This window comes from Psittacula echo (genome assembly GCF_963264785.1).
Source record: "Psittacula echo genome assembly, chromosome: 2".
NCBI lineage: Eukaryota > Metazoa > Chordata > Aves > Psittaciformes > Psittacidae > Psittacula > Psittacula echo.
Window position 1 is genome coordinate 56,159,940 of NC_137737.1, and position 13,615 is coordinate 56,173,554.

Consider the following 13,615-nt stretch of genomic DNA (forward strand, 5'->3'; position numbering starts at 1 on the left):
TGATGCTGTTTCTTATGACCTTGCCAGCAGTTTTATAATTTGTCATCTTTCCACCCCAGAAGACTGAATCACTCATTTGACATATGCCAATATCCAGAGTGCAATTAATTGGTTCAACCTTTGACATGACCCTTTGCAGCCTGGAAGCACAGAGGAAAGATGTGTCAAAAGGGTCAGAGGGTTCATTCTGCAGCCTTTGGAGACTGCAGAGCACACATCACCTTCGTGGAAGCTGTCTCATTCATTAGCATCTAGGAAACTCATGAAAGTTTTTTGAGATCTTTTTTAAAGCTTTGACTTCTCATAGCTTAAGGTCACTGTAACACTGCTGTAATTAAACTAACCAGAAATACTTTCTTTCTATGACACTTATTAGCAAGTGGAGAAACTTAAGAAATCAATGTAGAATCCAACAGGACTACCCAGATGATGCATGTTTTTGTTTTAACTACATATTTTGCCATCAGTCCACAACTTCAAAATATGCTCTATTTCTTTTCTGCAAGTTTCTTCTGAGATGCTTGTTATCTTCCAGCTCTATGGCATTAAATGAGAAGTGAACTACTCTATGAACATTTTAAGGATCTATGTGAAACCTTCACATTCATGAGCCCACAATATCCTTTCCACACAGGAAAATACCATTTTCTGGGCAGTAAACTCAGAGGGTTGTAATCCCAAAAGCGCTTTGTTTCTCCCATGGACTAAAAGGAAAGCCTTGTGATGGCTGTCTGCAGCAGAAGTAGGTGCCAACACTGCAGAAAAAGTGAGGCTGACCAAAGACCAGGGTGATCAGAAGCTGTCTACATCCCTTTGCAACTCCTCTCTGCCCATCCTCCTGCCCCACACTGTTCTGAGTGGCTCAGCCCCAGCATCAAAGCATATTTCCCACCCAAGACCCATTCATATGTGCACACCACCTTACATGGCAGAGCACATTATCAGTGGTGTGATATGTAGCCAAGGTGATGAACACTGCTGGCATTTGGAGCTATGTACTATACACCATGTTGTTCAGGGCTGTGCCATTCCTGCCCTCCAGCCAGCTCTGAGCTCATGTCGGGCAAACTCCTTCAAGGTGCCATGAAGAGAACCATCTTTGTGCACTCTCCTTGGACTCTCTTGAGCTTTTCCCCACACTGGAAAGAGTTTTGCAGTGAACACAGCGTATTCACTGTGTTCCTCCTAGTGACCCTCACCTGAAATTGGACTTCCAGCTGGCCATAACATCAGGTTCCACTTTTCTGTCTGGCCCTTAAGCCATACTGACCTCCAAGCCCTGGAGGCACATCTTATCTTCTTCCAGTGCATGGGTGCTCTAGGTCTTGTGTCTAGGTCTCTTGCCTCCCTTGTCCAGATCATTGATAAAGACATTTACAGAACTGGTCCCAGTACTGAGCCCTGAGAAACACCATCAACTGGATTTAACTCCAGTCACCACCACCCTTTGGGTTTGGCCATCCAGCCAGTTTTTCACCCAGCAAAGCATAAGCCCATCCAGGCTATGAGCAGCCAGTTTCTCTAAGAGAATGCATTGGGAAACGGTGTCAAAAGCTCTACTTAAAATTGAGGTAAAGACAACATCCACAGCCTCATCCACTGAGCAGGTCACCTTGACATAGGAGGAGATCAGGTTAGTCAAGCAGGACCTGCCTTTCATAGTCCCATGATGACTGGGCCTGATCAACTGGTTGTACATGTCATATGATGGCACTCAAAAATCCCTAAGCTGATATCTCTATATTCAAAGAACTGAAGTTCAGCATCACTGACTCCCACAGAGAATAGTCAGGATGAGGCAACATGTTGTCTCTGCTGCAAGCTGGGACTGAGGATTTATTGCAAAGGAGGAGGGAGAAAAGATTTAAATTGTGTCAGAAGGAAGCAATTAGTCCAGATCCACAATAAGCTTATACTTGCTCTCAGATGTCAGTTGGCACATGCATTATCTGCAACACTCAGCACTACATTTTCCTGGAAGACCTTTTATGAGTTCTATTTCAAGTACTTAAGTGCTCATAGTTGTTCATTTCCATAATGATTCACTGAACACATGAAGTCGTTTTCTTCCTATGTAATATGCTACAAATTGGAATGAACTTGACCAGTTTTCTTCAGACACAGAGACATACATTCACACATACATAGACAGTTGGATATGTATGTACATGTGCATACACCGGTACATAAACACACATATACACACAGAGAGAGGCTTTCAGTCCATCATACCCACAACCATTTTCCTGGCATAGCTGAGACTTTTTCTGCTGATCCAAAAACTTTTGATGAAAGGGACATAGGGCTTTAAAAGGTATTACAATGTAAAGGAGATAGTTTTGCCCAAAAAAAAGTGACTTCATCTTTGCATCCCTCCCAGGAGAAACTACATGAAGAAGCCTTTTTTGAAGGTAGGAGACATGAGCATATTTCCGTATCATATGCTATGATTGCACACCAAGTTGCTCAGGGCTTTATCCAGCTGGGTCTTGCAAAATCTCTGGAGATGAAGATTGAACACCCTCCCTGGATAACCTGCCCTATTGCTTGACTGTTCCTCTGAGGAAAATCTTTCTCCTTACATCTGATTTGGTCCTTTCTTGTTTCAGTCTAAGTCTGTTATCTCTTCTCCTCCTGCCATGCATCATTGTGAAAAGCCTTGGTCTGTCACCTCAGTGATCTCCTTGTAGGTACTGCCAGGCTGTTGTTGGGTCTCCTCCTCCCTGTGCTGAAGCAGCTGCTCTGGCCTTATCTGCACATGGCAAGTGCTCTAGACCCAAGCCTCTTTGTGGCCTGGGGCTGTCATTGCTTTAGTTTATTGATGTCTTCTTGTACTGGGGGACCCAAACTGCGCACAGCATCTAGATGTGGTCTAATGAGTGCAAAGCAGAGGGGAATAATCACTTCCCTCAAAACAGCCCAGACTGCTGCTACCCACCTTCGTTGTCAGGCCAACGGCTGGCTTTTGTTCATTTCAGAATCTATCAAGGTCCCTGGGTTCTCTTCCACATGATTGCTCCTCAGCCAGTTGGTCCTCACCTGCATCTACCTGGACTTCTGCAAAGCTGTCCCGCATGACATCCTCGTCTCTAAACTGGAGAGACATGGATTTGATGGATGGACTTGGTGGATAAGGAATTGGCTGGATGGTCACACTCAAAGAGCTTTGGTCAATGGCTCAACGTCTAGGTGGAGACCAGTGGCATTCCTTAGGGGTTGGTATTAGGACTACTGCTGGAGACACATGACTAAGATGACCCCTTCCCTACAGTACTAGCAAAGTGTCATCTGACAAAGGGCAGGCTTCACAGCACAAAGATAATAGTGGGTCACTCTGGCTAAGCAGTCCAAGGGCAGATGCAGCTTGTGCCCACAAAGTTGTGTTTTGTGTCTCCTGAGATAAAAAATTAACTCCACCATAAGGGAAAGGAACCAGTCCAGTGCAAGTGTTGCTGTGTTGCTGCACTGCTCTTTTACTTCAGATCTGTGTGCATGTCCACAGCAGTGAGGAAAACTGAGGAAAACTAGCTTTTCAGCCCTGAAATGTGAAGGGCAGGTTGTTTTCATTGCTAACATAGGCTATACTAACTCATGGTACTGAGTAGAACCTTACTGCACCTAATAAAACCAAACAAAGGATAGAGGCAGACAAGTAAACTTAAGAAAGCAATAAGACAATATTGATCACTTGATAAATCGGGGGTAACAGTGTTCAAAGCACTATTTCCTTGGAGACTACTTTCCACTCCGTTTCAATGGCAGCTTTCATTGGGAGAACTTGATTGCCCTAAGGTCTGCCTGGTCCTTGTTGTGGAGGACAGAAAGATAGGAATTGCCTCTTTTAGTTGGAATGAGAAAAGGACACTGAGAGGGCAAGTGTGAGCCTGACACCAATTTTACTCATATCAGTAAGAGTCCTCAGGACTTCAAAGGTAAGGAATCCTTCCAGGGACTAGAAAACAGGCTGACGGTGACCAACCTGCAAATGAAGAGAGCTCACTGGTATGTGCCTCAGCTTGTGCCTCCAGAGGGATCAGAACATGAGATCCAGAACACACATATTCCATTTCTTGCTGCCAACCAGAGGGTATGGTGCCCACTGAAAGGTTAGGCAGCCTACAAACCAGTCCTAGGTTGTCTACAGGGCAGCCATGTGCAGAAAAGCTAGAGCTCACTCTATATAATATGTCGAGCCTCATGTGTCCAATCCTAGATAGGAAACCCTCAGCTTTTTTTCTTAAATCCTGGCTTTTATGACCCCCCAGATATGCTGTGTTCAGAATTACACCTATCTATATCTCTGTCATCCACCTATCTGCTCTGCACTCTCTGACAATAAAGTAAAGCTGCCCTTAAAATAATTTTTTATTGTTTTTTTGGGGGATGGTCTGAAATCTTGCTTTTACAAGGCTGATAGTAGAAATTCAAACTTGATTTCCATCACAGTGCTCTAGAGAAAATGTGCCATGGCTGTCAGTACCTCAGGCCTGACAGACTTCAGAAAACTTCCATGGCAAAACAAGTAGGGGTAGTGCATGTGTTAGATAGAACGGCAATCACTGCAGCATTAACATAAGCAGTATCTCATTAATGCTCTATGCCCACTATGATGGTTTGAAACAGGGTCCAGTACTGGAAGGACTGAAAATCTCTGCTTTGGACAAACACCAATAGGAAAAAGGACTTTATTTTTTGCGAAATTACACTGCTGGTAGCAACAATAATCTGCAATTTCTGTTGTATTGCAAATCCCTTTTTCATTTCAGACTGGCCTAGAGACAGAGCAAATGCGGAGGTACTCAATCTACGTATTTCTAACCTGTATATATGTATATCTACCCCTTCAAACACAAATGCCAGGAGACTGTGCATCGCTATGGTGATGCATACAAAATGAATAAAAGCACTGACACAGTCCTCTCTCATCAGGCACTTTTGTTTCCCAGCTGAAGAAGGTTTGCATCACTTTGCAGAACTCAGGGCATTGACAGCAGTGAGTGGCATAGGCAGGCACAATTCCAGTCTTAGTTGTATTTCCGCCACACTGGGATCTATCATGCTAGTTGGCATGCCACATGGAAGGCTATGTGAAGACTCTTTCCTGCTCCTCCTCTTTGGCAGAGAAGATAGGTCTAACTAGACAGAATCTCAAATCTCCCTTCTCCCTCCTCCCTCAGTTACCTCACTGAGGCACATAAATCCAAATGAGAGTTAGGAGGGGCAAATGTTACAAAATTTGAATTTGTCAAGGCAGAATGGCTTAGATTGGATTTTTGGAGCTTTGAGCAACCTGGTCTAGTGGAAGGTGTCCTGGCCTGCGGCAGGAGGTTGGAACTGGATGAGCTTTAAGGTCCCTTCTAACACAAACCATTCTAGGATCTTATGATTCTATGAAGTTTGCTGTGCATTGCCAATCAGCTCAAAGCTGAATGTGATTGAGCTATTAGGACAGGCTGTCTCCAAAATCAGGGCATTAACATCAGTGTTTTCCAAGATATTTTCCAGCCCCACATACTCCTTCTAAAACCTAACGAGAAACCAATATAAATCTGAAAGTTTAAATCCAGCTTGTGCTGGAAAGTCCTCTAAAACATGTGAAGAAAATTCAGAATAAGCATGCTAAAGGGGAAAGAGCAAATTACTCCATCACTAGTAAGATACAGGTGATGGAGAATATATTACACAACTTGTTTTTTGTTTTCTGCTGTTGCAAAACCCAGTGGAGAGAAGGGGAGCACAGAGGGACAGAGATTCAGTGTAACACCACGAGATGAGAAAGGAGGCATCATTATATCCCCTCTTGCCCAGATTTTATCATGAGGTTGCTCTTGGCTCACTATCACACAGTATTTCTTTCCCTCATCTTAGATACAAAACCATTCTCAAGATAGGTCTCCTCTTCCTGTCCAGAGTAAAGAAAATGATACCTTGTTTTATTGAAACCAACCCAGAGTAGTGTTTATTACTGAAAATATACAGTATTTTTGAACATCACATAAAAAGCCTGGTCGATACATCTGCTCTAGTTCAAAATGCTCAATAGATAATCTTGGTGCAGCATGTAGCACTATCCTCATAATCCAAACATCCTCTCCTCATTATTTTTACAGCGCTTCCCTTTTATATTTTTAAAACCCAGAAAACATGTTCTGTTGTCCTTCCCCACCCCAATCCTCTTAGCTGAAAAAACACAAAGACTGTCCAAAGACTACTTACTTACATTGTGTTGAAAGCATGTGGCTAAGAGGAATAAGAATATTTTATAGAGCTATCTAGAGATATTGTAGTCCTTTTTGAAATTCTCTGTATGAACAGAGCATGGTTCTTGCAAGGCAAAGTGCCCTGTGTTAAACAATCCCGTGATGCCCTGGACAACTCCCAGTTTATCAAAGGGAGAAATGAGGAAGGTAGATAAATTCGGGTTTTTCACACCACCTTGCAGATGCTCTTTTTCTTGCTGTCATGTGTTCTCAAATGACAGTTTTGCAGAGAAGTAATTTTTACAAAGAAACAAGAAAGGCATGGGCTATCCATACACAAAACTGTTGAAATCATTGGGAATCAATGTACAGGGTGAGATGGGCAGTATTTTAAAAACAGTTCTTGTTCACCACAATACAGAAGGGAAAAACAAACAAACAAACAAAAGGTGAAAAAAATGTATTGTTCCAGCCAGTGTGCTGTTTTAGACTTTGTACTGCAAACTTCCACAAGGTGCAGTCAGTGTTGAATCTCTTTCTTCTTTGAAACTGCTTCGCCACCACCTACTTCAGGAGGCCTTTGCCTGGTTGCCTTAAAGCAGCATCACAAATACAGGAGATGAGAGTCCACAGAAATATGATGGGCACCTCACTGCAAAAGAGATCAGTGAAGAATAAAGGAGGAAAGTTTGAAGAAAGGGGCTTGGGAAGAGTGAAGAAAGAAGAACCCTGAAGGCCACCAGGTGTATGTGTATGTGAGGGCGTATCACACAGCTGCGGTCTGTTTGATGCTATGGAAGCTGATTCGTGTTGGAGAGGTGGGGATAGACATGGCACGTGCCACACGCACTCGGAGGGAGTGATGGTCTTGCCAGCGGTGCCATCTTTTCCTGGCAGCAGAACGGACCTGGTGAAAAAACAAAAGAAAAGAACATGACCACTTAGAATACTCAGGTGTTCTCTGTAAAGGGCACTAGACAGCATTGAGACAAATGATGGTATGTGTCAACACTGAAACATGCAGGGCTTGATTCAGCTGCCTAACAAGGGCATTCACTTGATATTTTCTTGGCTAACAGCATGGGTTTCCCATATCTCATATGTCTCGTATCTCACCTCTTAAATAGTCCAGGGCATTTCAAATGGCAATACATGCCTAAGCTTATGCAACTGGATCAAGCCCTCAAGATGGATGTACCTGATGGAGGTCTTAGAGTGACCTATCACAGGGGCTATAGTTGCCTCTGTGTCCCTTGCATATGAATAATCACAGATCATTTAATTAAACATTTGAGTCTCCCACACAGACAGACCTGACCTAATCCCTGTGAGCATTTTCTATAGGCAATGGAGAGCTACTCTACAGTCATCAGGCTATTCTCAAGCACATGGCTACAAATAGGCCAGATAAATCTTGAAATGCCTTTTTTTTTTTTTCATGGACCATAGAGAGAGCTCAGGAGCCCTGGCTCAAACATATATGTATATAAGCAAGAGAAAGATAAGAGATAGGAAACCTAGCCTACACACAATGAGAGAGAAGGCTTGATATACTCCTAACACAGGGTGTAACCAATTCATGCCAAATCACTGGCAGAGAAGACTCAAAGTTAGAATCTGGAATGAAACATTTAGAACAATCTCTGGATACTTTTTTTTTTGTCAAGAGCAATTGAGACCCCTAACCTAGGCAGCGAGGTAAGCTTACAAAATCAGTTGAGATGAATCTGGGTCCAGATTCCTGGACAGTCAATGGGTCAATTGTACTCATCACACTTGGAAAGGATGTTGACATTGTGCTGCCAACCTGGAATCCAATGCACTTTTAAAGAAAGAGTACTTTTACATATAACCTATATATCTAGCCGGGTCTCCTTTGCTAAAATCACATTGTTTAGAAGGTGGGGTTATAAATAATATAAAATAGACATTACACCTCAGCTACCGACCCGCAGCTTCCTGACTTCCTGACAAAGAGAGCACCAGTCAATATGATCGAAGAGCATGATTCATCTCTTCCTAAAGTAGATGTCCCAGGTAGGCCAGATACTGTGTTCAGATGAAAAATAGCTATTTCCTTTCATTAGTTTTAAAGTGAGTCTAGACAACTAGCTCTGTTTTAGATGTCTGGATTATAAATTTAGCTAAATTTAAACAATATTGATATCTTCTCCTGAATGTTTTTCAGTCTTTAATGTACCTATCTTCACAGAATCTCTCAAAAGTAATGGAGTGCTCTTACTCCCATTTTACCACCGGCAGGCTAATGCTTGGGTATTAATAGCAGTGATGTTGTTGTAGAGTAGATCTCGATGTGGTTCAGCTGCCATAGCAACTGTACAAGGCCTGGGATGAGCTTACACAGCCTGTGTGAAACATGCTGACACAGCTTCTCAGCTACCAGCGCCGGAGGTAGAGCAAAGCCATCCTGGGCGTATCTGCAATCACCACCAGAACTGCAGGGAAGATGGTGTTGAAATAAATTGTCTGAAGCTCTACAGCCACTGCTTTTCTCCATTTCTTGTAAAACCTGGTTCTTGTCTTCAAGTGCAGTGTGAGGTCTACTCAAAATAATAAGGAACACCCAACCTCACTTCAGAACATCTCCAACATGCTGTCTAATGGGTGCTCAAATGAGTTGATGAGCTCTAGTAGCAGAGGTTATTTCCCACCAAACCACACACACTGTCAGTATTAGGTGTCCTAGATGAACAGGAATTATGACCTAATGGTTAAACCACACAACAGTTCGTAAGGAGGTCATGGGAAGGGGGGATCTGCACTTCTCTCAGATGGTTTCAATCATCTCAGGTATTGATGGGCCTTCAGGGACTTAGACCCACAGTCTGCAGCATAACTACTTAAACCCTCTGAAGTGCTGTGATCTGGCACCAAACAGTGCCCTCTGATTACCAGCTTTGTCCATGAAATACACTCCATACACTGGAAAACAATTTTGCAATTGCCCTCTTCAATGCCTTCTCAGGAGAGTCCTAAATGTGGAAATGTGGCTTTTCTATCAATCAGAGCCCTTCTAGAAGGCACAGACTGGGCACATTGGACCTGAGGATCTCTGTCTTTGATTATTTTCTCTACTACGTGTGATCTGTGCTGCTTGATCTGACATTTAAGACAAGTAGATGCAGATGTTTATAGCAAGGTGAGAAGAATGCCACATACAGTTTCTTTCTTTTGATTTTGAACCTATTATTTGTTTCAATATAAACCAGTGATTTTTACATTTCACAGGGGTGGGGCAGACCCTAGGAAAATAAAGATTATGAGGGAATAGGACTGCTTGCATGGAGAAGGGGAAGAGTGAATATCCAGTGAAAGAGGAATTAATTAAAATAGAGCACTTCCAGGAGCATAAATGAATTTGAGAGAAGGATAAGAATAATGTTGTTAAACAACAGTGCAGGGGATTTCCAGAAGAGCCTCTCATTACGAAGTACTAGGTACAAGATGACTCCACTAGTTTCAAGATGAGGTTTGGTCAGTTTATAAAATGAGTTAAATGAGATAACCACAGTCAGGATGGGCTGACTCAAGTCATATATGACTACAGCAGAAGCCAGCCTGGAATGCTTTCACTGCCTCATCCAGCTGACCTCACTGGCTCATTGAACCCTCTTCTTGAAACATGAGAGACAGTGTAAAGATGTGTCATGGTGTTGCACTTTCCTGGTTGCCCACTATTTTCAAACCCATTACAGTTCTACCTGGAGTGGCAAAGGGATACTTACCATAGAATCACAGAATGGCTAGAGTTGGAAGGGACCTTAAAGATTATCTAGTCCCAACCCCCCTTCCACTAGACCAGGTTGCTCAAATGGGGCAGACACAGCTTCTCTGGGCAACCTGTGCCAGTGCCTCGTCACCCTTATAGAAAAGATTTTCTTGGATTTAAGGGAGGATATAACATACACACAAAGGCAAATATATGTGCCAGTGTGTGGATGATTTTCTGGCAAAGAACGGCCACATACCCAGATCGGCAAGTGCCTACATGGATTTCGACAGGAACCAAGGGACAGCTAAAGGTGAAGGAGGATGGGAGTGAGGCACTGGGGGTGAGAATCCCAGCAAGATAAGAAGGAGCTGGAATTCACTGAGTTGCTAAATTGAGGACTGTTGGAAAACTTTGAAGGTCAGGTTCTTAACCAATTATATGTTAGTTGTTAAGGGCCTTAAAGATATGTATCCAATCACAATGGGCCAAGTTAGTGTAAACAACTTTAAGAAATAGCATATAAAGAGTTAGTTTTCTATAATAAATGGCTTTGTCTGATCACATTGATCTCCAACTGAGTCCATTCCACGACACCAGCGTACTTACAAGGCGGGGGGGGGATGCATCTCTTTGGAAAGCTTGATACTTAGTCTTGGCCAATTAATTATGTTTCCAATATAGCCAATGGAGAAAGAGATATGATTACTCTAAGGAGGTGACTTAGATATGTGGAATAAGTAAGTCCTTGCTCAGTCTTGCTCGTCTGAGTACAAAAACAGCTTAGCTAAATGTTGGGCACTGAAGATCTAAGCATGGTATAAATACCATGTGAAGTGTCAGAGGGTAACCACTGCCCTGGGAAATTGTTCCATGAAGAACATGCGACTTGATCTGGAGGGGGATGTTGCCTCTTGAATGCTCATTTCTCCCCAGATGTCAATAAATACCGAGATATTGTTAGAAAAGATTTTCCCCCTTTCTGCTGGAAATTCACCCGTGTACAGGGAACCTGTGATTCACTTAAGTCTTTCAAAGAAAGAGGTGAATTTCTTCACCTTTGGTGCAAAAGCAGAGAGTGCTCAATCTTTGGGTATAGCACAATCTTGCTAAAGACATTAATAGCAGATTGGCAGTCCTCGGCGTTCCTGTACCCCAGGTACTCCTACAGCAGCGTTCTAATGGGTCATGAAAAGGGGGAGTCACCTGGTGGGCTTTTTGTTATTCTGAGCAACTGATGTGAACAGATACTTACTTAGCCAGTGAAGCCAGATTAGATTTATCATTTGTGCTTCAAACCAATCAAGTCAAAACCAGTCATGTGGAGATAAAGACACCAGTCTAAACAAGCAGTTGTCTGAATGGCTTTCATGATACGGTTTGCTTACAAGCTTTAAGAAAGGATATAAAGTAGTAACAAAAATGCTTGTACAGCTGGAGCCATTCCTAATGGACTGGGAACATGCAAACAGACTCTGCACTTAAGACAAGCGTGATCGCAAAGCATTTTTTAATGACAGAATAATTCACTGCAATTAGGATGTGACCAGAGCGCAAGCAGAAAAGGTTAAGCTCAAATTTATGTCTTATAATTGAACTCAGAAACAAAATGTTGGCTTAACTTTAGGTCAGAAAAAAAAAAAAAAAAAAAAAGAAAACTGGCTGTGACTGTTGTAAGATCGTGTTAAAAGAGACCCTGAAAAACCTATTACACAGCGAAAGAGTAATAGAGAAAGATAAAGCAAAATAGCAACTTCAAACCTCATTGTTAATATCCATGAGAGCAACTAGGTCTATCCATTCAGCATTTGTAGAGTCAGTACTATATCCCAGAGTCAGCATTAGCACACCTATCACCTGAAATTAACAGCATTTGCCTGTAATAGCCCAAAGATGCAACAGGCTATAGTCAGTGGTTAAAGCTTTACAAAGAGTCTCAGGAATACAAATGATAACACTCATCTCCATGTAACTTTGGTTGCTGATATGGCAAAGAGCTGCTGAGCAGAGCATTCAGTTCTCTATGTTGACCCTTGGCCAAGGGTCTGTCTTCTTCTTGCAAAGTTAGTCTCTCAGAAGCTTTTTGCACTTTGCATACTGTGAATAATCAGTTTCTGAACATGTGGTCAAATCAGATTTACTACAGGCATAGGTTTGCTTTTGATAAAATAGACATCAACTTTGCATTGCTATTACTTATGCTAGACGCTGGCTGCTGGCTAATTTCTTGCAGCCATCAATTAGAAATTAGCTGAAGAAAGAGCCTTTAGCAACATTAAAAAGCAGGTTTTGAAAGAAATGTCAGGTCTTACTAGCAGAGAGGAAGAGAGCTTGATCCATTTACACCATGCTTAGAACAAAGGGGCCCATTCACTTGGGGCTTTTTGACTTAATGCTGAAATATAATGGTAGTAATGTAGGTAGAAAGGAAGGGTCTGATAAAAAGAGTAGGATTAAATGAGCTGTCATGGTAATGGAAGCTGGAAGTAGACTACTGGGACCCTGCCATACTCTGTCCCCAGAGAACATCCCTCACATGAAAATGTTAATAAGTGAGGGGCAAAAGGACAACAGGTACTCTCTGACTACAGAATAATCACAGTGTTCAGGAGACTGTGACTACATAACCCAAATTAAGTTCTTGCTTTGCTCATACGCAACATTTTACTCCCAGAAAACCTGATCCAAAGGTAAGTGAAATAAATGAAAAAGGTTTATATAGATGTCAATGGCCTTTTAAACGTACTGATTTTTGTGCTATGAAAACAGGTTTCAATGATAAATTCATCAGGTTCCAACTACACTTAAGCGCCTTTGTGCTATGTTTCAGATCCTTGTGCTGCAGTTTGGAGGTTAAGTGGAAAATAACTTTAAGCATCTTTGCTTCTGAACAGCAGTGCAAACTGCGGAAGAGTTGAAGATTTATTCTGTCTTATTGTAAGATACAGATGAGTAAGAGGGACTTTCAAGGAATGTCCAGATCAACAGAAGGGAACTGACTATGTGGATTTCAGATTTCAAGACACTGTGTCTGGCTCTGCAGCATAATCCACTTTCATGAAGTTTCTGAAGACCTGATCTCTCTGTATCAGATACATAGGAAAGGCCATAAGGCATTGACAGCAGTTCATCAAAAAGAGACAACTAAAATAAGTCATTTGAAATCTACCCATATTTGAGTGAATCGTTGCCTATAAATGAAGTTGAAGATCATGAGCTGAACTGTGTATGTGCATGTATTAGATGTCTAATCCTAGGGAGATAAATCCCATCCATTACATAAAAGAACTTAAACCAACATAAGGTGATGCCTTACATGATACCTTGAAAGCTTTCCAAAGGGTTAGGGTGACGCTCGAGGGAGGAGGAACAGTAAATGCTCTGAAGAAGCCTATGGGTCAAGACTCTTGGAAGGATTAATTGCAGTCCTGAATGGAAGCAAAGAAACAAACCAGCCAAAATACAGAGACCCCTGGATTGACAGACCTGGGGATAGGCAGATTAAAATGCTAATACTCTCAGAGAGACAGGAGTGAATCTTTATTTCTTGTAAACAAAGTACATTGCTGAGCAACTATACATATATCCTACATGACTTCTCACCATATTGATATGGATTTACAAGGCTCCCAGTAGAGTTAACCTCCCAGGTCAAGGATGATCATGTTACCATTAGAATAAAAAT

At 42.2% G+C, this 13,615-nt stretch overlaps 1 protein-coding gene across 2 annotated transcripts in view; it reads right to left on the reverse strand.

The window, feature by feature from the left end:
- Positions 1-6,966: 6,966 nt before the first annotated feature.
- The window catches only part of CRHR2 (corticotropin releasing hormone receptor 2), a gene marked incomplete at both ends in the record, with an annotated part of 152,087 nt that continues 145,438 nt past the window's right edge, over positions 6,967-13,615 (reverse strand). For both annotated transcript variants that reach the window (XM_080610096.1, XM_080610097.1), the window contains one exon: positions 6,967-7,107. In XM_080610096.1, coding sequence (XP_080466222.1) covers positions 6,967-7,107 — 141 coding nt within the window. The remainder of the gene's footprint in view (positions 7,108-13,615) is intronic.